At 54.8% G+C, this 24,216-nt stretch overlaps 1 protein-coding gene across 10 annotated transcripts in view; it reads right to left on the bottom strand.

Moving 5' to 3' along the window:
* The window catches only part of LOC116942090 (aryl hydrocarbon receptor nuclear translocator-like), an 87,452-nt gene extending 64,507 nt beyond the window's left edge, over positions 1 to 22,945 (bottom strand). For 2 of the 10 annotated variants that reach the window (XM_076066898.1, XM_076066903.1), the window contains exons 1-7: positions 22,753 to 22,945; positions 21,349 to 21,478; positions 15,772 to 15,816; positions 13,463 to 13,504; positions 10,002 to 10,055; positions 4,298 to 4,511; positions 2,837 to 3,050 (exon numbers count right to left, since the gene is read on the bottom strand). In XM_076066898.1, the coding sequence (XP_075923013.1) occupies positions 2,837 to 3,050; positions 4,298 to 4,511; positions 10,002 to 10,055; positions 13,463 to 13,504; positions 15,772 to 15,816; positions 21,349 to 21,478; positions 22,753 to 22,777 (724 nt within the window). In that variant the 5' untranslated portion in view covers positions 22,778 to 22,945. Of the gene's footprint in view, positions 1 to 2,836; positions 3,051 to 4,297; positions 4,512 to 10,001; positions 10,056 to 12,187; positions 12,230 to 13,462; positions 13,505 to 15,771; positions 15,817 to 21,348; positions 21,479 to 22,752 lie in introns of all 10 variants that reach the window. The other 8 variants (XM_032953660.2, XM_076066899.1, XM_032953663.2 and 5 more) reach the window with 8 other exon arrangements.
* Between the last annotated feature and the right edge of the window lie 1,271 nt (positions 22,946 to 24,216).

Raw genomic sequence — 24,216 nt, 5'->3', positions numbered from 1 at the left:
GAGACAGGGAGTGTGAGACAGGGAGTGTGAGACAGGGAGTGTGAGACAGGGAGTGTGACACAGGGAGTGTGAGACAGGGAGAGTGAGACAGGGAGAGTGAGACAGGGAGAGTGAGACAGGGAGTGTGACACAGGGAGTGTGAGACAGGGAGAGTGAGACAGGGAGAGTGAGACAGGGAGTGTGAGACAGGGAGAGTGAGACAGGGAGTGTGAGACAGGGAGTGTGAGACAGGGAGAGTGAGACAGGGAGAGTGAGACAGGGAGTGTGAGACAGGGAGAGTGAGACAGGGAATGTGAGACAGGGAGAGTGAGACAGGGAGAGTGAGACAGGGAGAGTGAGACGGGGAGAGTGAGACAGGGAGTGTGAGACAGGGAGTGTGAGACAGGGAGAGTGAGACAGGGAGAGTGAGACAGGGAGAGTGAGACAGGGAGAGTGAGACAGGGAGTGTGAGACAGGGAGTGTGAGACAGGGAGAGTGAGACAGGGAGAGTGAGACAGGGAGAGTGAGACAGGGAGTGTGAGACAGGGAGTGTGAGACAGGGAGAGTGAGACAGGGAGAGTGAGACAGGGAGAGTGAGACAGGGAGAGTGAGACAGGGAGTGTGAGACAGGGAGTGTGAGACAGAGAGTGTGAGACAGGGAGTGTGAGACAGGGAGAGTGAGACAGGGAGTGTGAGACAGGGAGTGTGAGACAGGGAGTGTGAGACAGGGAGAGTGAGACAGGGAGTGTGAGACAGGGAGTGTGAGACAGGGAGTGTGAGACAGGGAGTGTGAGACAGGGAGAGTGAGACAGGGAGTGTGAGACAGAGTGTGAGACAGGGAGTGTGAGACAGGGGGTGTGAGACAGGCAGTGTGAGACAGGGAGTGTGAGACAGGGAGTGTGAGACAGGGGGTGTGAGACAGGGAGTGTGAGACAGGGAGTGTGAAACAGGGAGAGTGAGACAGGGAGTGTGAGACAGGGAGAGTGAGACAGGGAGTGTGAGACAGGGAGTGTGAGACAGGGAGAGTGAGACAGGGAGAGTGAGACAGGGAGTGTGAGACAGGGAGTGTGAGACAGGGAGAGTGAGACAGGGAGTGTGAGACAGGGAGTATGAGACAGGGAGAGTGAGACAGGGAGTGTGAGACAGGGAGTGTGAGCCAGGGGGTGTGAGCCAGGGAGTGTGAGACAGGGAGTGTGAGACAGGGAGTGTGAGACAGAGAGTGTGAGACAGGGAGTGTGAGACAGGGAGAGTGAGACAGGGAGTGTGAGACAGGGAGTGTGAGACAGGGAGTGTGAGACAGGGAGAGTGAGACAGGGAGTGTGAGACAGGGAGTGTGAGACAGGGAGTGTGAGACAGGGAGTGTGAGACAGGGAGAGTGAGACAGGGAGTGTGAGACAGAGTGTGAGACAGGGAGTGTGAGACAGGGGGTGTGAGACAGGCAGTGTGAGACAGGGAGTGTGAGACAGGGAGTGTGAGACAGGGGGTGTGAGACAGGGAGTGTGAGACAGGGAGTGTGAGACAGGGAGAGTGAGACAGGGAGTGTGAGACAGGGAGAGTGAGACAGGGAGTGTGAGACAGGGAGTGTGAGACAGGGAGAGTGAGACAGGGAGAGTGAGACAGGGAGTGTGAGACAGGGAGTGTGAGACAGGGAGTGTGAGACAGGGAGTGTGAGACAGGGAGAGTGAGACAGGGAGTGTGAGACAGGGAGTGTGAGACAGGGAGTGTGAGACAGGGAGAGTGAGACAGGGAGAGTGAGACAGGGAGTGTGAGACAGGGAGAGTGAGACAGGGAGAGTGAGACAGAGAGTGTGAGACAGGGAGTGTGAGACAGGCAAAAGCTCAGGGAAGGAAGGAAGGGGATGGGGGTTTGGGGTTCATGCGCGTGTGCGCGCGTCTGTCTGCAAGCGATGTGATGAGGATGCCCTCTAGCGCCCACTCCTCACTCCGCACTTCGTCGCCTCACTCGCCTCGCGACTCCCTTCGGGCCACTATTCCGTGCCGGGCAGTGTCTTCCATCCCCTTTTCAGCCGGAAGCCGGCAAACGCTCCCTCGCTCAAGACGTTGGACAGGGCTTCTTCTCGAGCCGTCAAACGTCTCACCACCACTGGGCGAGTTTGGAGAGTCCCACTGCACGCACACGGTGAGCTTGGCTCTTCATTTGCGACCCTGACGTTGTCAGCGGCGAGGAGATCCCATGAGAGCAGGCGAACTGAGCGCGGCAAACCGGGAGCGAGACGACTCAACACGCAGGCGACGCGCGGCAGCGTGGCACGGGCTCAAGCTCTCAGTCCTTGTCCAGACCATGGGCTCAAGAGAACTGAACGTGTGGCCACCGAGGTAGGGAGTTGAGGCGGTGTGGCCACGGGCTGGTTGGTGAATTCATCAACAATAGCTTCATGACTCGTTACCTCCCTCCACTCTCCCTCCTCACGCCCGACCTCCAGCCCCGACTCCCTCCGAGGCTGCCCTGTTTACCCCTCCGCTAGTTCTCACTTCTTCCCACAAAGGCAAAGATATAAAATTTAACAGACTGTAGGGACAAGTACTGTTAGCGAGCACCTATGAAGGCCGTCACTGTACACGAGGGGGTGGGTGGCCAGCACCACGCCCGACCGTCTTTGTCTCCCCAGTGGCGATATTCACACACCGCACCAGGTACTCATTTGAGGCCGAGTCGATCTTAGGGGAACGCCGAGGACCCGGTTCAGATAATCGTCACCGGTGTTGGCCGTGAGCGGTAATCGAACCCGGCTTCAAGAGCGGGTGGCGCGCTAACCGCTGCGCCACCGCTCCCCACTCCCGTCCCTCCCCGCCCCCCGCGGCTCCCGTGGCCCGGTCCCTTGGCGCGCGCGCCGTACCCGTCATGGCGCTCTCCGAGGTGCTGAGCTGCTCGCGGAGTTTGTCGACGTCGTCGGGGTGAGTCTGGTCGTAGAGAGTGCCGCCAAACCACTCGGACTGCGGCTGGTTCAGCACGGGCGTCACCGAGTCCGACACGAAGATGATCCGCCCCGTCTCGCACGCCGCCACGAACAGGAAGCCGTCGGCCGCCTCCAGGATCAGGTGCTTCAGCTCCTGCGGGCCGGCGAGGAGGTGGGGGGGGGGCATGGGACACGGGGACACAGGGAGCACACGAGGCAGAGGACGTGGAACACAGAGGACATGGTAGACAAACAACGGGGCACAGAACACAGAGCACGGAATGTACACAATATGGGACATACCACGGAGACAGGACACAGAACATAAGGGACTTGGGATATGGAAGACACGGGACACCTATGGGATACATGGGCTAGATGTCGTGGGGACATGTCTGTGGTGTGAGGCCAGTAGACACGCACACACCTGGCTGGGGGCACGTGCGTGCGTGCGACGGGGATGTGTGGGTGGCGGGCGTAGCACACAAAGACAAAGATTCTCCGTCTAGTTTTAACAGACTGCTGGGGCAAGTGCTGTTAGCGAGCACCTATTAAGGCCGGCACGGTACACGAGTGAGTGGGTGGCCAGCACCACGCCCGACAACCTTCGTCTTCCCAGTGACGATGATTTTACAAACCGCACCAGGTACTCATTTGAGGCTGAGTCGACCTAGGGGAGGCCCAGGACCCGATTCAGACAACATCGGGTTCGCCGGGTTCGTAGCGCAGCGCACCGACCGCCAACGCTGCCGCTCTCCGCTCACACACACACACACACGCACGCACACACACACACACACACTCACGCACGCACGCAGGCGCGCACGCACACACACACGCACGCACGTACACACACACACACTCACGCACGCACGCACACACGCGCGCACACACACACGCACGCGCGCACGCACACACACACGCGCGCACACACGCGCGCACGCACACACACACACGCGCGCACACACGCACACACAAAGACAAAGATCCCCCATATAGCCTTAACAGACTGTAGGGGCAAGTGCTGTTAGCGAGCACCTATGAAGGCCGGTAACGGTACACGAAGGGGTGGGTGGCCAGCACCACGCCCGACCGCCTTTGTCTCCCTAGTGGCAATGTTTACACACCGCACCAGGTACTCATTTGAGGCTGAGTCGACCTAGGGGAGGCCCGGGACCTGTTCAAAAAATCGTCACTGGTGTTGGCCGTGAGCGGGAAATGAACCCGTGTCGCCGGGTTCATAGCGCAGCGCGCTAACCGCTACACTATCGCTCCCCACACACACACACGCACGCACACACACACGCACTCACGCACGCACGCGCGCACACACACACGCGCGCACACAGGCGCGCACGCACACACACACGCGCGCACACGCGCGCACACACACGCACGGACCTGATCGGTGAGGAAGGAGGGCTTGTAGGCGCCCTCCGTGGGAGTGTTGCCCGTGCCGCGCAGCGACTTCATGTGCGACACGGCCATGCGCAGGATGGTGAGCTTGTCGGGCTTGCGCGCGAGAGCGCTGCACGTGGGCACCATGTCGCACAGCTCCGTGATGTACGCCGTCATCTTGTTCCGACGCCGCCGCTCGATCTCGCTGTGATTCTCCCTGGGCGGGAGGGGGCGGGTGGCGGGGTTTGTTTGGGGACGGGGAGGAGGGGAGGGCGGTGGCGGGGGTAGGTGTGGGTTGTGTGGTGTGGGTTGTGTGGTGCGGGTTGTGTGGTGTGGTGTGGGTTGTGTGGTGTGGGTTGTGTGGTGCGGGTTGTGTGGTGCGGGTTGCGTGGTGTGGGTTGCGTGGTGTGGGTTGCGTGGTGTGGGTTGCGTGGTGTGGGTTGCGTGGTGTGGGTTGCGTGGTGTGGGTTGTGTGGTGTGGGTTGTGGGTTGTGTTGGTTGTGTGGTGTGGGTTGCGTGGTGTGGGTTGCGTGGTGTGGGTTGTGTGGTGTGGGTTGTGGGTTGTGTTGGTTGTGTGGTGTGGGTTGTGTGGTGTGGGTTGCGTGGTGTTGGTTGTGTGGTGTGAGTGTGTGGTGTGGTGTGGGTTGTGTGGTGTAGGTTGTGTGATGTGTGTGTGGTGTGGGTTGCGTGGTGTGGGTTGCGTGGTGTGGGTTGTATGGTGTGGGTTGTGTGGTGTGAGTGTGTGGTGTGGGTTGTGTGGTGTGGGTTGGGTGGTGTGGGTTGTGTGGTGTGAGTGTGTGGGGTGGGTTGTGTGGAGTGGGTGTGTGGTGTGGTTGTGTGGTGTGGGTTGTGTGGTGTGAGTGGTGTGGGTTGTGTGGTTGAAGTGATGTGGTGTGGGTTGTGTGGTGTGGATTGTGTGGTGTGGGTTGTGTGTGTGGTATGTTTTATGTGGTATGTTGTGTGGGGCGTGCATTGTGTGTGTGGTGTTGAGTGGGTGTGTGGTGTGGTTGTGTGGTGTGGGTTGTGTGGTGTGGGTTGTGTGGTGTGAGTGGTGTGGGTTGTGTGGTTGAAGTGGTGTGGTGTGGGTTGTGTGGTGTGGGTTGTGTGGTGTGGGTTGGGTGGTGTGGGTTGTGTGGTGTGAGTGTGTGGGGTGGGTTGTGTGGAGTGGGTGTGTGGTGTGGGTTGTGTGGTGTGGGTTGTGTGTGTGGTATGTTTTACGTGGTATGTTGTGTGGGGCGTGCATTGTGTGTGTGGTGTTGTTGTGTGTGGTGTTGAGTGGGTGTGTGGTGTGGTTGTGTGGTGTGGGTTGTGGTGTGGGTTGTGTGGTGTGAGTGGTGTGGGTTGTGTGGTTGAAGTGGTGTGGTGTGGGTTGTGTGGTGTGGGTTGTGTGGTGTGGGTTGTGTGGTGTGGGTTGTGTGTGTGGTATGTTTTATGTGGTATATTGTTTGGGGCGTGCATTGTGTGTGTTGTGTTCGTGTGTGTGGTGTGGATTGTGTGTGTGATGTTGGTGTGTGTGGTGTTGATTTTGTGTGATGTTGGTGTGTGTGGTGTGGATTGTGTGTGTGTAGTGTTGATTGTGTGTGTGGTGTGTGTGTGTGTGGTGTTGGTGTATGTGGTGTGGATTGTGTGTGGTGTTGGTGTGTGTGGTGTGGATTGTGTGTGTGGTGTGGATTGTGTGTGTGGTGTCGGTGTGTGTGTGTGTGGTGTGTGTGTAGTGTTGGCGGTGTGTGTGTGTGCGGTGTGTGTGTGTGTAGTGTTGGCGGTGTGTGTGTGTGCGGTGTGTGTGTGTAGTGTTGGCGGTGTGTGTGGTGTGTGTGTGTAGTGTTGGCGGTGTGTGTGTGCGGTGTGTGTGTGTGTAGTGTTGGCGGTGCGTGTGTGTATGCGGTGTGTGTGTGTGTGTATGCGGTGTGTGTGTGTGTGTGTGCGGTGTGTGTGTGTGGTGTGTGTGTGTGGGGGGCGTGTGCATGAATGTGGGGAGGTGAGCAAGGGAAGGCGGCGGTGTGTGTGTGCGGTTTTGTGTGTGTGTGTAGTGTTGGCGGTGTGTGTGTGTAGTGTTGGCGGTGTGTGTGTGTGCGGTGTGTGTGTGTGCGGTGTGTGTAGTGTTGGCGGTGTGTGTGTGTGCGGTGTGTGTGTGTAGTGGTGGCGGTGTGTGTGTGTAGTGTTGGCGGTGTGTGTGTGTAGTGTTGGCGGTGTGTGTGTGTGTGAGGTGTGTGTGTGTAGTGTTGGCGGTGTGTGTGTGTGCGGTGTGTGTGTGTGGTGTGTGTGTAGTGTTAGCGGTGTGTGTGTGTGTGCGGTGTGTGTGTGTATGCAGTGTGTGTGTGTGTGCGGTGTGTGTGTGTAGTGTTGGCGGTGTGTGTGTGTGCGGTGTGTGTGTGTAGTGTTGGCGGTGTGTGTGCGGTGTGTGTAGTGTTGGCGGTGTGTGTGTGTAGTGTTGGCGGTGTGTGTGTGCGGTGTGTGTGTGTGTAGTGTTGGCGGTGCGTGTGTGTATGCGGTGTGTGTGTGTGTGTGTGCGGTGTGTGTGTGTGGTGTGTGTGTGTGGGGGGCGTGTGCATGAATGTGGGGAGGTGAGCAAGGGAAGGCGGCGGTGTGTGTGTGCGGTTTTGTGTGTGTGTGTAGTGTTGGCGGTGTGTGTGTGTAGTGTTGGCGGTGTGTGTGTGTGCGGTGTGTGTGTGTGTGTGCGGTGTGTGTAGTGTTGGCGGTGTGTGTGTGTGCGGTGTGTGTGTGTAGTGGTGGCGGTGTGTGTGTGTAGTGGTGGCGGTGTGTGTGTGTAGTGTTGGCGGTGTGTGTGTGTGTGAGGTGTGTGTGTAGTGTTGGCGGTGTGTGTGTGTGCGGTGTGTGTGTGTGGTGTGTGTGTAGTGTTAGCGGTGTGTGTGTGTGTGCGGTGTGTGTGTGTATGCAGTGTGTGTGTGTGTGCGGTGTGTGTGTGTAGTGTTGGCGGTGTGTGTGTGTGCGGTGTGTGTGTGTAGTGTTGGCGGTGTGTGTGCGGTGTGTGTAGTGTTGGCGGTGTGTGTGTGTAGTGTTGGCGGGGGTGTATGTGCGTTGTGTGTGTAGTGTTGGCGGTATGTGTGGTGTGGATTGTGTGTGTAGTGTTGGCGATGTGTGTGTGTAGTGTTGGCGGTGTGTGTGTGTGCGGTGTGGGGGTGTAGTGTTGGCGGTGTGTGTGTGTAGTGTTGGCGGTGTGTGTGTGTAGTGTTGGCGGTGTGTGTGTGTGCGGTGTGTGTGTGTGCGGTGTGGGGGTGTAGTGTTGGCGGTGTGTGTGTGTGTAGTGTTGGCGGTGTGTGTGTGCGCGGTGTGGGGGTGTAGTGTTGGCGGTGTGTGTGTGTGTGTGTAGTGTTGGCGGTGTGTGTGTGTGCGTTGTGTGTGTAGTGTTGGCGGTGTGTGTGGTGTGGATTGTGTGTGTAGTGTTGGCGATGTGTGTGTGTAGTGTTGGCGGTGTGTGTGTGTGCGGTGTGTGTGTGTAGTGTTGGCGGTGTGTGTGCGGTGTGTGTAGTGTTGGCGGTGTGTGTGTGTAGTGTTGGCGGTGTGTGTATGTGCGTTGTGTGTGTAGTGTTGGCGGTATGTGTGGTGTGGATTGTGTGTGTAGTGTTGGCGATGTGTGTGTGTAGTGTTGGCGGTGTGTGTGTGTGCGGTGTGGGGGTGTAGTGTTGGCGGTGTGTGTGTGTAGTGTTGGCGGTGTGTGTGTGTAGTGTTGGCGGTGTGTGTGTGTGCGGTGTGGGGGTGTAGTGTTGGCGGTGTGTGTGTGTGTAGTGTTGGCGGTGTGTGTGTGCGCGGTGTGGGGGTGTAGTGTTGGCGGTGTGTGTGTGTGTGCGGTGTGTGTGTGGTGTGTGTGTAGTGTTGGCGGTGTGTGTGCGGTGTGTGTGTGTGTGCAGTGTGTGTGTGCGGTGTGTGTGTGTAGTGTTGGCGGTGTGTGTGTGTGCGGTGTGTGTGTGTAGTGTTGGCGGTGTGTGTGTGTGTGTAGTGTTGGCGGTGTGTGTGTGTGCGTTGTGTGTGTAGTGTTGGCGGTGTGTGTGGTGTGGATTGTGTGTGTAGTGTTGGCGATGTGTGTGTGTAGTGTTGGCGGTGTGTGTGTGTGCGGTGTGGGGGTGTAGTGTTGGCGGTGTGTGTGTGTAGTGTTGGCGGTGTGTGTGTGTGTAGTGTTGGCGGTGTGTGTGTGTGCGGTGTGGGGGTGTAGTGTTGGCGGTGTGTGTGTGTGTAGTGTTGGCGGTGTGTGTGTGCGCGGTGTGGGGGTGTAGTGTTGGCGGTGTGTGTGTGTGTGCGGTGTGTGTGTGGTGTGTGTGTAGTGTTGGCGGTGTGTGTGCGGTGTGTGTGTGTGTGCAGTGTGTGTGTGCGGTGTGTGTGTGTAGTGTTGGCGGTGTGTGTGTGTGCGGTGTGTGTGTGTAGTGTTGGCGGTGTGTGTGTGTGTGTAGTGTTGGCGGTGTGTGTGTGTGCGTTGTGTGTGTAGTGTTGGCGGTGTGTGTGGTGTGGATTGTGTGTGTAGTGTTGGCGATGTGTGTGTGTAGTGTTGGCGGTGTGTGTGTGTGCGGTGTGGGGGTGTAGTGTTGGCGGTGTGTGTGTGTAGTGTTGGCGGTGTGTGTGTGTGTAGTGTTGGCGGTGTGTGTGTGTGCGGTGTGGGGGTGTAGTGTTGGCGGTGTGTGTGTGTGTAGTGTTGGCGGTGTGTGTGTGCGCGGTGTGGGGGTGTAGTGTTGGCGGTGTGTGTGTGTGTGTGCGGTGTGTGTGTGTGGTGTGTGTGTAGTGTTGGCGGTGTGTGTGTGTGCGGTGTGTGTGTGTGCAGTGTGTGTGTGTGTGTGCGGTGTGTGTGTGTAGTGTTGGCGGTGTGTGTGCGGTGTGTGTGTGTGTAGTGTTGGCGGTGTGTGTGCGGTGTGTGTAGTGTTGGCGGTGTGTGTGTGTAGTGTTGGCGGTGTGTGTGTGCGGTGTGTGTGTAGTGTTGGCGGTGTGTGTGGTGTGGATTGTGTGTGTAGTGTTGGCGATGTGTGTGTGTAGTGTTGGCGGTGTGTGTGTGCGGTGTGGGGGTGTAGTGTTGGCGGTGTGTAGTGTTGGCGGTGTGTGTGTGTAGTGTTGGCGGTGTGTGTGCGGTGTGGGGGTGTAGTGTTGGCGGTGTGTGTGTGTGCGGTGTGGGGGTGTAGTGTTGGCGGTGTGTGTGTGTGTAGTGTTGGCGGTGTGTGTGTGCGCGGTGTGGGGGTGTAGTGTTGGCGGTGTGTGTGTGTGCGGTGTGTGGTTGTGTGTGTATGTGTATGTGGAGGGAGTGTGTGTATGTGAGGAGGAGAGGGAGGGAAGACGGTGTTGGTGGGTGTGTGGCATAGATGTGTAGTGTGTGTGGTGTGTGTGTGTGGTGTGTGTGTGGTGTGTGTGTGGAGGTTGTGTGTGTTTGGAGGTTGTGTGTTCATGATTGTGGAGAGGCAAGGACGGAAGGTTGGCAGCGGTGTGTTTGTGTAGGTTATGCGTAGGGTAGGTAGGTAGGTGTGTATGGTGTATGTGTATGTAAGGTATGAGGAGGGTAGGTAATGGGAGGAGGGTAAGGGCATGGTGTGCATGCGTGTGTGTAGGTGAGTGTGCATGGATGCAGGTAGGATGTTGTTTTGTTTAGAGTGGAGGGCGATGGGTGTATGTGTGTGTATTGTGTGTGAGGTGTGTGTGTGAGTGTGTATGAGGTGTGGTTAGGTATGTGTGTGTTGTTTGTGTGTGGTGTATGTGTGGGGTGTGGGCTTACGAGATGGGTAGGTATGTGTGTGGTGTGTTGCTTTGTGTGCAGTGAGTGTATGTGCTTGAATGTCAGGGTGTGCACGTGGAGAGGGTTTAGGGAACAGGTGTGTGAAGAGAGGGGAAATGTGTGTGTAGGTGAATTGCACGTATGTGTGTGGTGGGGGTGTGTGTATGTATGTAGTGGGTGTGTGTGTAGTGTGTGTGTAGGGGGTGTGTGTGTGCATAGGGTGTGTGTGTGTCGAGGGTGTGCGTGTGTGTGTAGGGGGTGTGTGTGTGTGTAGGGGGTGTATGTGTGTAGGGGGTGCGTGGGTATGTAGGGAGTGTGCGTGTGTGTGTAGGGAGTGTATGTGTAGGGAGTGTGCGTGGGTGTGTGTAGGGGGTGTGCATGGGTGTGTGTAGGAGGTGTGCGTGGGTGTGTAGGGGGTGTGTGTGTAGGGTGTGTGGGTGTCGGAGGTGTGCGTGGGTGTGTGTAGGGGGTGCGTGGGTGTGTAGGGGGTGTGCGTGGGTGTTTATGTAGGGAGTGTGCGTGGGTATGTGTAGGGGGTGTGCGTGGGTGTTTGTGTAGGGGGTGTGCATTGGTGAGGGTGTATGTTTAGGAGGTGTACGTGGGTGTGTGTAGGGGGTGTGCATTGGTGTGGGTAGGGGGTGTGCGTGGGTGTGTGTAGAGGGGTGCGTGGGTGTGTAGTGAGTGTGTGTAGGGGGTGTGCGTGGGTGTGTGTAGGTGGTGTGCGTGGGTGTGTGTAGGGGGTGTGCATTGGTGTGGGTGTATGTTTAGGGGGTGTGCGTGGGTGTGTGTAGGGGTGTGCATTGGAGTGTGTAGGGGGTGTGCGTGGGTGTGTGTAGGGGGGTGCGTGGGTTTGTAGGGGGGTGCGTGGTTGTGTGTAGGGAGTGTGCATTGGTGTGTGTAGGGGGTGCGTGGGTGTGTGGGGAGTGTGTGTGTAGGGGGTGTGCGTGGGTGTGTGTAGGTGGTGTGCGTGGGTGTGGGTGTATGTTTAGGGGGTGTGCGTGGGTGTGTGTAGGGGGTGTGTATTGGTGTGTGTAGGGGGTGTGCGTGGGTGTGTGTAGGGGGTGTGCGTGGGTGTGTGTAGGGGGTGTGCGTGGGTGTTTGTGTAGGGGGTGTGCGTGGGTTGTGTAGGAGGTGTGCGTGGGTGTGTGTGTAGGGAGTGTGTGCGTGGGTGTGTAGGGGGTATGTGTAGGGATGTGCGTGGGTGTGTGTAGGGGGTGTGCGTGGGTGTGTGTAGGGGGTGTACGTGGGTGTGTGTGTAGGGGGTGTGCGTGGGTGTGTGTGTAGGGGGTGTACGTGGGTGTGTGTAGGGGGTGTGCGTGCGTGTAGGAGGTGTGCGTGGGTGTGTGTAGGGGGTGTGCGTGGGTGTTTGTGTAGGGGGTGTACGTGGGTGTGTGTGTAAGAGGTGTACGTGGGTGTTTGTGTAGGGGGTGTACGTGGGTGTTTGTGTAGGGGGTGTGCGTGGGTGTGTGTAGGGGGTATACGTGGGTGTGTAGGGGGTGTGCGTGGGTGTGTGTAGGGGGTGTGCGTGGGTGTGTGTAGGGGGTGTGCGTGGGTGTGTGTGTAGGGGGTGTGCGTGGGTGTGTGTGTAGGGGGTGTGCGTGGGTGTGTGTGTAGGGGGTGTGCGTGGGTGTGTGTGTAGGGGGTGTGCGTGGGTGTGCGTCTCGCTCATGGGCCATGCAACCGCGGTGTGTAGCCATGCGGGTGTGCGACAGAGATGTCACACACGGACAGGCCCGGAGTGTGTAGTCGTATTGTGTGATTGTGTGAGTGTGCGGTGGTGGGTGTCACGCACACACAGACAGGGGGAGTGTAGCCGTATGAGTGTGCGTGTGGGGGGAGTGTGCGCGTGTGCGTGGGGGCGTGCAATGGGGGTGTGTTGTTGTGGTGTTGCACAGACAGGCAGTGGTGTATAGCCATGCGGGTGTTTGCATTGATGGTGTCACACACAGACAGGCAGTAGGGTGCAGCCAATGCGGATGCGTGTGCGCGTGTACGGTAGTGGTATAACACGCACATCGTGGTGTGTGGGTGTGTGGTGGTATCACACACGGACAAGTAGCGGATGTGTGGGTATGTAGTCGTGCAGGTGTGTAGGCATGTGTGTGTGCAGGTGTGTGTGTGTGCAGGTGTGTGTGTGTGCGAGTGTGTGTGTGGAGGTGGTGTGTGTGTGTGGTGGTATCACACACAGACAGGCAGGCCCAGGCAGGGTGATTGGTTTGTCCGTCCGTCTGCCCACGCGTGCCACACCCGACACAAACACCCACGCACACCGTCACACGCACACCCCGCACAGAGGCACAGATCCAGTATCCCTCCCCCCGCCCCTACTAGAACCGTAGTGCAGAGTGTTGGGGCTGGTGCTGTTGGCGAGCACCTATTAAGGCCGGCACGGCGTGGTTGGGGCCAACTCAACCCCACCCCCACGTGTGCCGACCGGACCTTAATAGATGCTCACACCCCATATACACAACACCCTGCTCACTCTCCCATCCCCATAGACCCCACCACACGCATTGAGACCACCCGAATCACCCACAGCCCCATGCAAACCCATGTTAACATTGAGATTCCCCTCCGTATGAAAGTGTACGAGACGCGAACATTTTCTGCTTGGAATAATTGCAGCGAAGCAGTGCAACTGCCTTGCGACCGGGGTGGGGGGGGGGATGGCCCAGGGAAGTTGAGATCTCAGAAAACGCTGTCTGAAATCGCGACGATATTTATCCACGGCTAGAGAGAGGCACACACAGATTGTGCCCCGCAAAGAGTGTTGGGCGCATCGTCTGCCGAGCCGAAACGTTCACTTCTCAGGCTGGCACGTAGCCCAACTTAGCGTAAAGTCTAAATGTGGACTCCACTGTTCCATCTGTATGGTACTGGGTGTTTTCTCCAGGTGCTCCGGTTTTCCTCCAACGTGTATGAACACTCATTAATGGGCCGATAACGCCTTCATGTGTAGAGTACCGCAGAACTTGGGGACATTTCTGGCGCCAGCTCATCGTGTGGCTGCTGCTGTTGCCACTTGTCTGTGGTTCCTCCTCGCGCCTCTGAGTCGTTCTCTCTCTCTCTGCGAGCGCTGAAACTGCATCGGCGCGTTACGGGTTGAACGTTCTATTCAATTAATTATAATACTTATAATTACGAAGCACCCTTCTGAGCCATTCCCCCACCTCGGGTCACAGCCACTTACAGCGGCAGGCGGGGTGTGCAGGTACACATCAGGGTGTACAGGTGGGCAGGTGCGGCAGGTGTGAAGGCGTTTAGGGGAACAGGTGCGCGTGAGCGGGTGAACGGGGTGTGAACAGCTTGCACAGACCCTGGGCAGGTGTGCAGGAATGTGGTGCATTCTCACGAGGATTGGAGTGTGACGGTGTTCGGGATAGGGATGGAAATGACCGCATGGATCATACAAAAAAATGATGTCATAAATTAAAACACAGGTGTGCGGGAAGCAGTGATACCTGGCACACGAGTCTCTCTCCACGGAGGCCTCCTCCGCACACCTACACACGTGGCGGGGCCGAGCACACACCACAACACACCACCCCACGACACACCACCCCACGACACACCACCCCACGACACACCACCCCACGACACACCACCCCACGACACACCACCCCACGACACACCACACCAAGATAAACCACGGAACATCACAACAAACCACGACACACCACGACACACAACACCACGATACACCGCACCACGACACACCAACCCACGACACACAATACCGCGACACCCCACACCACAATACACCAAAACACCCCATACCACAACATACAACACCACGCCATGCCAGGCCACAGCACAGCACAACACAGCGCACCACCAAGTGGAAACATGGACAACAAAATCAATGCAGAAGACGTGACCATTCCGATAAAGAAACAGATGTTGATGATGATGATGGCGACAATGGAGAAGATAACTTGGGGGTCATGGCAGGGTCCAACGTGCGTCTTAGGGGTACGGCGACATGAAGACCTTGATTGGCCCAGCGTGGTTAGCGTTAGGGTCTGATTGGCTAGCGTGGTAGGGATAATGATAGTGACGTTAACTTTAGGGTCTAATTGCTTCCTGTGGTTAGGGACAGAGCTATAATGAAATTGTGATTGGTTGTTGTGGTTATGAATGAATCTGTGATAAATTTTTAATCGGTTCGTGGAGCTACAGATCTGATCCGACTGGCTAGTGTGGTTAGGAATTGGGTTTTAGTGATTAGTAGAGTTAGCACTAGAGCTATGGAGATGCTGTGATTGGTAAGTATGGTTAGCTTTAGAGCAAAGGTGAGCCTGTGATTGGTTAGTGTGGTTAGATATTGAGTCACGGTGAGGCTGTAATTGGGTAATGTGGTTAGTGGTAGAGCCTCAGTGAGCCTGTGATTGGTTAGTGTGGTTAGTGGTAGAACCACGGTGAGCCTGTGATTGGTTAGTGTGGTTAGCGGTAAAGTCATGGTGAGCCTGTGATTGGTTAGTGTGGTTAGCGGTAAAGTCATGGTGAGCCTGTGATTGGTTAGTGTGGTTAGTGGTAGAGCCACGGTGAGCCTGTGATTGGTTAGTGTGGTTAGCGGTAGAGCCACGGTGAGCCTGTGATTGGTTAGTGTTGTTAGTGGTAGAGCCACGGTGAGCCTGTGATTGGTTAGTGTGGTTAGCGGTAGAGCCACGGTGAGCCTGTCATTGGTTAGTGTGGTTAGTGGTAGAGCCACGGTGAGCCTGTGATTGGTTAGTGTGGTTAGTGGTATAGCCACTGTGAGTCTGTCATTGGTTAGTGTGGTTAGTGGTAGAGCCACGGTGAGCCTGTGATTGGTTAGTGTGGTTAGTGGTATAGCCACTGTGAGCCTGTCATTGGCTAGTGTGGTTAGTGGTAGAGCCACGGTGAGCCTGTGATTGGTTAGTGAGGTTAGCGGTAAAGTCATGGTGAGCCTGTGATTGGTTAGTGTGGTTAGCGGTAGGGCCACGGTGAGCCTGTGATTGGTTAGTGTGGTTAACGGTAAAGTCATGGTGAGCCTGTGATTGGTTAGTGTGGTTCACGGTCGTGTCACGATGAGCCTGTGATTGGTTAGTGTGGTTAGCGGTAAAGTCATGGTGTGCCTGTGATTGGTTAGTATGGTTAACGGTCGTGTCACGATGAGCCTGTGATTGGTTAGTGTGGTTAGCGGTAGTGCCATGATGAGCCTGTGATTGGTTAGTGTGGTTAGCAGTGGAGCCACGGTGAGCCTGTGATTGGTTAGTGTGGTTAGCGGTAAAGTCATGGTGAGCCTGTTATTGGTTAGTGTGGTTAGTGGTAAAGTCATGGTGAGCCTGTCATTGGTTAGTGTGGTTAGCGGTAAAGTCATGGTGAGCCTGTCATTGGTTAGTGTGGTTAGCGGTAAAGTCATGGTGAGCCTGTTATTGGTTAGTGTGGTTATCGGTAAAGTCATGGTGACCCTGTCATTGGTTAGTGTGGTTAGTGGTAGAGCCACGGTAAGCCTGTGATTGGTTAGTGAGGTTAGCGGTAAAGTCATGGTGAGCCTGTCATTGGTTAGTGTGGTTAGTGGTACAGCCACGGTGAGCCTGTGATTGGTTAGTGTGGTTAGCGGTAAAGTCATGGTGAGCCTGTGAATAGTTAGTGTGGTTAGCGGTAAATTCATGGTGAGCCTGTGATTGGTTAGTGTGGTTAGCGGTAGGGCCACGGTGAGCCTGTGATTGGTTAGTGTGGTTAACGGTCGTGTCACGATGAGCCTGTGATTGGTTAGTGTGGTTAGTGGTAGGCGGAGGGTGCTCACCGGGGAAACTTGCCGGATCCCTGCCCTTCGTCGTCAAACTCCAGCCTAGGGGGGACGGCACAGGGGCACAGGGGAGAGGAGTCCAACCGTGGCCCCGCCACCTCTCATCCACTGCCCACTGAGGCCAGCGGGCCAGCTGCATAAATTATCTCAAATTATAATACTAATAATAACTACATACAATGTTTTATTTGCATTTAGTGGTGCGATTGAAGCAAATGGCATCTCAAAACACCGCGGAAGCATTTGTAACGGTGTTTGCACGCCAGGCGTGGGTAACCACAAGCGCATGGGACAAATACGACCAGAACCGGCGCTACCAACAATTGCCCAAGCTCCGTGGTTCTATAATGGGTGATACTCGACCGGCTCCATTGACAAGCGTTAGCACAATGTAGAGAAGAATTGCGTTCGACCGATGGTGAGACGACACTACCTGCACGCCAGACGTCATCTGCTGACAGTGCGGGGGGTGGGGCATGTACGTCGTGGTAACAAAGTGCAAGAATATGACAATTGCTGCAATGATGTCGTTTTAGACAGCACCTTTAACCGTTTAATTTAACTGTCCGTGTGTCTGTCTGACAGTTGTATGTTGGCGTCCGTGTGTCTATGTGTCTCTGTCTCTCAATTATTTAATGTCATTGTCTATGCGTCTGTTGATTAATTCCGTAGCGCGGCACTGGCCCTGGTGGATTTGCGTGTTCATTGTTTCAGCCTCCGTTATTGTGGCTCCCAGCTCCCGTTGCCTGTCCACGTCTTCCACCCACCATCTACATCCCCCCCTCGACCGAGTCACAATTCTCAACAACACCACGACAACCATCTCCAAGCCTGAGCAAGGTCTCCTCCCAGCCTCGATGCTCTTCCAAAACCAAACTCTCAACTCACCCCCTCGCCAAGGGCTCTGACACCACCCACATATTGAGCAACAGCACTCAACACGTCTGTCAACAACACCCCGTGTATGTGTGCGTATGCGTGGCCTTGAAAGGAAACAAATATAACTAGGCGACGTTTCTGGCAATGGTCCTCTTTCATAGCACATCAATATATTGGGCGCCGTGGTGGCGAGGTGTTAACTCCCTCGCCTGGTATGCAGGAGGTCGTGGGTTCGATCCCAACTCTGCGCCTGTATATTTGGAGTTTGTAATGTTTCTCTCCGCCTGGTCGAGTCGATTTTTCTCCGGGTCCTCCGTTTTTTTTCTCCTCCACATTTAGAATCAACATCACGCGTTTAGAGTATTTGGCTGCTATACATTTCAACATGATAAGCCACTTCGTTGAGCTATCATTTGTGGCCAGGTCGCTTCTGAAAAGAGCTATATACAGTGAGGGAAAAAACGTATTTGTTCCTCTGCTGATTTTGTACGTTTGCCCACTGACAAAGAAATGATCAGTCTATAATTTTAATGGTAGGTTTATTTGAACAGTGAGAGACAATAACATCAAGAAAATCCAGAAAAACGCATGTAAAAAATGATATAAATTGATTCGCATTTTAATGAGGGAAATAAGCATTTGACCCCCTCTCAATCAGAAATATTTCTGGCTCCCAGGTGTCTTGTATACAGGTAACGAGCTGAGATTAGGAGCACACTCTTAAAGGGAGTGCTCCTAATCTCAGCTTGTTACCTGTATAAAAGACACCTGTCCACAGAAGCAATCAATCAATCAGATTCCAAACTCTCCACCATGGCCAAGACCAAAGAGCTCTCCAAGGATGTCAGGGACAAGATTGTACACCTACACAAGGCTGGAATGGGCTACAAGACCATTGCCAAGCAGCTTGATGAAAAGGTGACAACAGTTGGTGCGATTATTCGCAAATGGAAGAAACACAAAAGAACTGTCAATCTCCCTCGGCCTGGTGCTCCATGCAAGATCTCGCCTCGTGGAGTTGGAATGATCATGAGAACGGTGAGGAATCAGCCCAGAACTACACGGGAAGATCTTGTCAATGATCTCAAGGCAGCTGGGACCATAGTCACCAAGAAAACAATTGGTAACACACTATGCCGTGAAGGACTGAAATCCTGCAGCGCCCGCAAGGTCCCCCTGCTCAAGAAAGCACATATACATGCCCGTCTGAAGTTTGCCAATAAACACCTGAATGATTCAGAGGACAACTGGGTGAAAGTGGTGTGGTCAGATGAGACCAAAATGGAGCTCTTTGGCATCAACTCAACTCGCCGTGTTTGGAGGAGGAGGGATGCTGCCTATGACTCCAAGAACACCATCCCCACGGTCAACAATAGAGGTGGAAACATTATGCTTTGGGGGTGTTTTTCTGCTAAGGGGACAGGACAACTTCACCGCATCAAAGGGACGATGGACGGGGCCATGTACCGTCAAATCTTGGGTGAGAACCTCCTTCCCTCAGCCAGGGAATTGAAAATGGGTCGTGGATGGGTATTCCAGCATGACAATGACCCAAAAGACACGGCCAAGGCAACAAAGGAGTGGCTCAAGAAGAAGCACATAAAGGTCCTGGAGTGGCCTAGCCAGTCTCCAGACCTTAATCCCATAGAAAATCTGTGGAGGGAGCTGAAGGTTCGAGTTGCCAAACGTCAGCCTCGAAACCTTAATGACTTGGAGAAGATCTGCAAAGAGGAGTGGGACAAAATCCCTCCTGAGATGTGTGCAAACATGGTGGCCAACTACAAGAAACATCTGACCTCTGTGATTGCCAACAAGGGTTTTGCCACCAAGTACTAAGTCATGTTTTGCAGAGGGGTCAAATACTTATTTCCCTCATTAAAATGCAAATCAATTTATAACATTTTTGACATGCGTTTTTCTGGATTTTGTTGTTGTTATTCTGTCTCTCACTGTTAAAATAAACCTACCATTAAAATTATAGACTGATCATTTCTTTGTCAGTGGGCAAACGTACAAAATCAGCAGGGGATCAAATACTTTTTTCCCTCACTGTAGCTCAGTGGGCCTTACCTGGTAAAATAAAAAAAATATATAGTTTAGTTTATATTATCAGCTTGGTCAATGCCTCCATCTCATCCGGTACCGTTCCCATTGCTCTTCAGGCTGTTGCTGCTGCTGCGACTTCCCCTGGACCCCATCATCCCTGTCACATCACCTCTCCCTCTGTCTGGGAGGAGTCGATTCCACTTTCGAATCTCCTCCTTCCATCATCATCATCATTTATCACGGTTGGCTCTACGTACGGTGCGAGAGAAGTTCAACATGCATCATTATCTGAGCTCTTACACTAATAACCTCGCTCGATTCAAAGACTCACGTTGCACTCTCAATCTATTACAACGCTGATAATGTCGCCGTTTGTTGCTGGCGGCTTCACGTTTTGGAATTTTGAAACGAGGATAGTGAGGCGAATCCGACGAGATGCGCGAGGTGAGTGAGGTGAATCAGACGAGGTGAGTGAGGTGAATCGGACGAGGTGAGTGAGGCGAGTCAGACGAGGTGAGTGAGGTGAATCAGACGAGGTGAGTGAGGTGAATCAGACGAGGTGAGTGAGGTGAATCAGGCGAGGTGAGTGAGGTGAATCAGACGAGGTGAGTGAGGTAAATCAGACGAGGTGAGTGAGGTGAATCAGACGAGGTGAGTGAGGTGAATCAGACGAGGTGAGTGAGGCGAGTCAGACGAGGTGAGTGAGGCGAGTCAGACAAGGTGAGTGAGGTGAATCAGACGAGGTGAGTGAGGTAAATCAGACGAGGTGAGTGAGGTGAGTCAGACGAGGTGAGTGAGGTGAATCAGACGAGGTGAGTGAGGTGAATCAGACGAGGTGAGTGAGGTAAATCAGACGAGGTGAGTGAGGTGAATCAGATGAGGTGAGTGAGGCGAGTCAGACGAGGTGAGTGAGGTGAGTCAGACGAGGTGAAAGAAGTGAATCAGACGAGGTGAGTGAGATGAATCAGACGAGGTGAGTGAGGCGAGTCAGACGAGGTGAGTGAGGTGAATCAGATGAGGTGAGTGAGGCGAGTCAGACGAGGTGAGTGAGGTGAATCAGACGAGGTGAGTGAGGTGAATCAGACGAGGTGAGTGAGGTGAATCAGACGAGGTGAGTGAGGCGAGTCAGACGAGGTGAGTGAGGCGAGTCAGACAAGGTGAGTGAGGTGAATCAGACGAGGTGAGTGAGGTAAATCAGACGAGGTGAGTGAGGTGAGTCAGACGAGGTGAGTGAGGTGAATCAGACGAGGTGAGTGAGGTGAATCAGACGAGGTGAGTGAGGTAAATCAGACGAGGTGAGTGAGGTGAATCAGATGAGGTGAGTGAGGCGAGTCAGACGAGGTGAGTGAGGTGAGTCAGACGAGGTGAAAGAAGTGAATCAGACGAGGTGAGTGAGATGAATCAGACGAGGTGAGTGAGGCGAGTCAGACGAGGTGAGTGAGGTGAATCAGATGAGGTGAGTGAGGCGAGTCAGACGAGGTGAGTGAGGTGAATCAGACGAGGTGAGTGAGGTGAATCAGACGAGGTGAGTGAGGCGAGTCAGACGAGGTGAGTGAGGTGAATCAGATGAGGTGAGTGAGGCGAGTTAGACGAGGTGAGTGAGGTGAGTCAGACGAGGTGAGTGAGGTAAATCAGACGAGGTGAGTGAGGTGAATCAGACGAGGTGAGTGAGGTGAATCAGACGAGGTGAGTGAGGTGAATCAGACGAGGTGAGTGAGGTGAATCAGACGAGGTGAGTGAGGCGAGTCAGACGAGGTGAGTGAGGTGAATCAGACGAGGTGAGTGAGGTAAATCAGACGAGGTGAGTGAGGTGAATCAGACGAGGTGAGTGAGGCGAGTCAGACGAGGTGAGTGAGGCGAATCAGACGAGGTGAGTGAGGTGAATCAGACGAGGTGAGTGAAATAAATCAGACGAGGTGAGTGAGGCGAGTCAGACGAGGTTAGTGAGGCGAGTCAGACGATGTGTGTGAGGTGAGAGGAGATGACAGATACCAGGTGAGATGCGTGAGAAGAGACGAGGTGAGGCGAGACGAGGTGAGGCGAGACGAGGTGAGCGAAATGAGGTGAGCGAGACGAGGTGATGTGAGACGAGGTGAGGTGAGACGAGGTGAGGCGAGACGAGGTGAGCGAGACGAGGTGATGAGAGACGAGGTGAGCGAGACGAGATGATGTGAGACGAGGTGAGGCGAGACGAGGTGAGCGAGACGAGGTGATGTGAGACGAGGTGAGGCGAGACGAGGTGAGCGAGACGAGGTGATGAGAGACGAGGTGAGCGAGACGAGGTGAGCGAGGCGAGGTCATGTGAGACGAGGTGAGCGTGACGAGGTGATGTGAGACGAGGTGAGCGAGACGAGGTGATGTGAGACGAGGTGAGCGAGACGAGGTGATGTGAGACGAGGTGAGCGAGACGAGGTGATGTGAGACGAGGTGAGCGAGACGAGGTGATGTGAGACGAGGTGAGCGAGACGAGGTGATGAGAGACGAGGTGAGCGAGACGAGGTGAAATGAGGTGAGCGAGACGAGGTGATGAGAGACGAGGTGATGTGAGACGAGGTGAGCGAGACGAGGTGATGTGAGACGAGGTGAGCGAGACGAGGTGATGTGAGACGAGGTGAGCGAGACGAGGTGATGTGAGACGAGGTGTCACACCCTGGGCGCCGCTTGCCCCTCTGCCCTGCAGCGACGCAGCCCTGGGTTGAGGCGGTGACCCCGGCAGGGGTCCCTGACCCCGTGACCCCAGTGACCCCGGCGGGCACGGCTTGGTCAGTCATTTCAGCCGCTGGGGTCACAGGGAGGAGGAGGGGGGAGTAAGGGGGGAGGGGGGGGGCATGGTGAGAATGGGGTCATCACTCCGGTCACCACCTCACACCTGTCACCATGACAACCTCACACCTGTCATCATCACCAACCTCATCACACACCTGTCACCATGACAACCTCACACCTGTCATCATCACCCACCTCATAGCACACCTGTCACCATGACAACCTCCCACCTGTCATCATCATCAACCTCATCGCACACCTGTCACCATGACAACCTCACACCTGTCATCATCACCCACCTCATCACACACCTGTCACCATGACCTCACACCTGTCATCATCACCCACCTCATCACCCACCTGTCACCATGACCACCTCACACCTGTCATCATCACCCACCTCATAGCACACCTGTCACCATGACAACCTCACACCTGTTATCATCACCAACCTCATCACACACCTGTCACCATGACCACCTCACACCTGTCATCATCATCAACCTCATCACACACCTGTCACCATGACAACCTCACACCTGTCATCATCACCAACCTCATCACCCACCTGTCACCATGACCACCTCACACCTGTCATCATCACCCACCTCATAGCACACCTGTCACTATGACAACCTCACACCGGTCACTATGACCTCATGGCACACCTGTCACCATGACAACCTCATCGCACACCTGTTACCATGACCACCTCACACCTGTCACCATGACAACCTCATCGCACACCTGTCACCATAACAACCTCACACCTGTCACCATGACAACCTCATCGCACACCTGTTACCACGACCACCTCACACCTGTCATCATCACCAACCTCATCACACACCTGTCACCATAACAACCTCACACCTGTCACCATGACAACCTCATCGCACACCTGTCACCATGACAACCTCATCGCACACCTGTCACCATGACCACCTCACACCTGCCATCATCACCGACGGCATGACGCACGTCTCACGATCACACACGCACCTTCACCACCCTCCATCATCACCGCCATCCCCCCCGTCATCTCCATCATCACCTTCCTGCATCGTTCTTTCTCATCAGCACCCTCCATAATCCCCCCCCCTACCACCACCCATCATCATCCCCCATCACCGAGCCACAGGAAGACACACACAGAGCCCCACCCCCCACCCACCCACACCCCAAGACGAATGGGACGTGTTCCCATTATTCCTCTCATCACCATTCCGCTCACGCACGCTCCTCTCTCCCCACCAAATCCTCGCCCCTCACTACCACCACCCTCACCCGCGTTCGCTGCGGCTGCCGCCATTTCACGCGGCGGAGACGAAGTCTTGGGGCTCCAGTCTCCCGGCGTCTCCCCGTGTGTCCCTCTGTCTCCCCGTGTCTCCCCGTGTCTCCCTCTGTCTCCCTGTGTCTCCGCAGCTCCCTCTGCTCCTGCCAGGGATGCAACACAATGGAGGCGGACCCAGCGAGCAGCGCCCCTCCCCTCACCCCTCTTTCCTCCTCCCCTTTCCCTCCCCTCTCTCCTCCTCCCTCCTCCTTTTTCTCTCACTCGGCTCATTACCCCCTCGCGTCCCCCCACCCCGTCTCCTCACTCCCCCTCGTCCCTCCCCTCACCCCCCCCTCCTCCATCCCCTCACCCCCCCTCCTCCCTCCCCCTCCCTCCTCCTTCACCAATCCCTCACTCTCCCTTCTCCCTCCCCTCACCCCCCCTCCTCCCTCCCCTCACTCCCCTCACTCCCCCTTCTCCCTCCCCTCACTCCCCCTCCTCCCTCCCCTCCCTCCCCCTCCTCCCTCCCCTCACTCCCCCTCCTCCCTCCCCTCACTCGTGACCAATTATGCGGCAATTTCTCGCCGTGCTAGCGGCGTTGCTGCTATTCCCTATTCTGTCGGTCGGGCTCCTTTGCCTCTTTCTGCTCGCGGCCGGCACCACGCCCCCAGTGAGGCACTGTGGTCCTGCACGCTGGGCTCACCCCTGTCCACACATTGACTTGTTACACTGCACTCAATGCTACGCGCCGGAGTGATCCGTTTTACATCACCACACTCGTAACGAATTGGCACGTTCTGTTTACGTGACAACCCTTACTCTTTGGCTGTGTCGGGTGGTGGCGGGTTTTAACGACACATTTATATATTTACGCGATTTAACCCCCCAAAAAAACTCTATTAGAGAGCAATAGACTCTGTTATACATATTGTGATTTTTTAAAAGTAAAATATTAATAAAAATTATCGTGTAATGTTAATATCATTAAAAGTGTGTTTAAGTGTAAAATGCGTGTTTTATTTTAATAAAAATGAATTATGAATGTTATTATTTGGCTCTCTCGTTGTCTCGGGATCTGTATTATCAATCGTGATTTTATCCACGATTCCTGCTATAAAATGTATGTGTTTTAATTGTGACAGGTCTCACGCTTCAGATCTCACCACAGGATACAATTCTCGTAATCTAGATGATGCATGCGTTAGGAAAGAAGCACTCACTCTTCTTTAATCTAAGCCACTTAAATATCAACTTAATCTCGTAACCAAAAACACGTGCCATCAAAATAGAAACAACAGTAGCCATGCAAATATTCGTACTCGTCAATCCGTACTGGATGATCGTAAAAGCATCCCATCTCACGATCACGTGATTAAAGAAATAAAATAGGCTCTCTCATGGCAACGCAACAATACACGATTACAATTTTGATTTAAAGCTTTCGTGACTGCAGGCATTCATATTCTTGGTTCTTTCGG

The sequence above is a fragment of the Petromyzon marinus genome, chromosome 13 (genome assembly GCF_048934315.1).
Source record: "Petromyzon marinus isolate PM22_M1 ecotype Great Lakes invasive population chromosome 13, UKy_Petmar_22M1.pri1.0, whole genome shotgun sequence".
NCBI lineage: Eukaryota > Metazoa > Chordata > Hyperoartia > Petromyzontiformes > Petromyzontidae > Petromyzon > Petromyzon marinus.
This window is presented reverse-complemented; position numbering and strand designations above follow the sequence as displayed.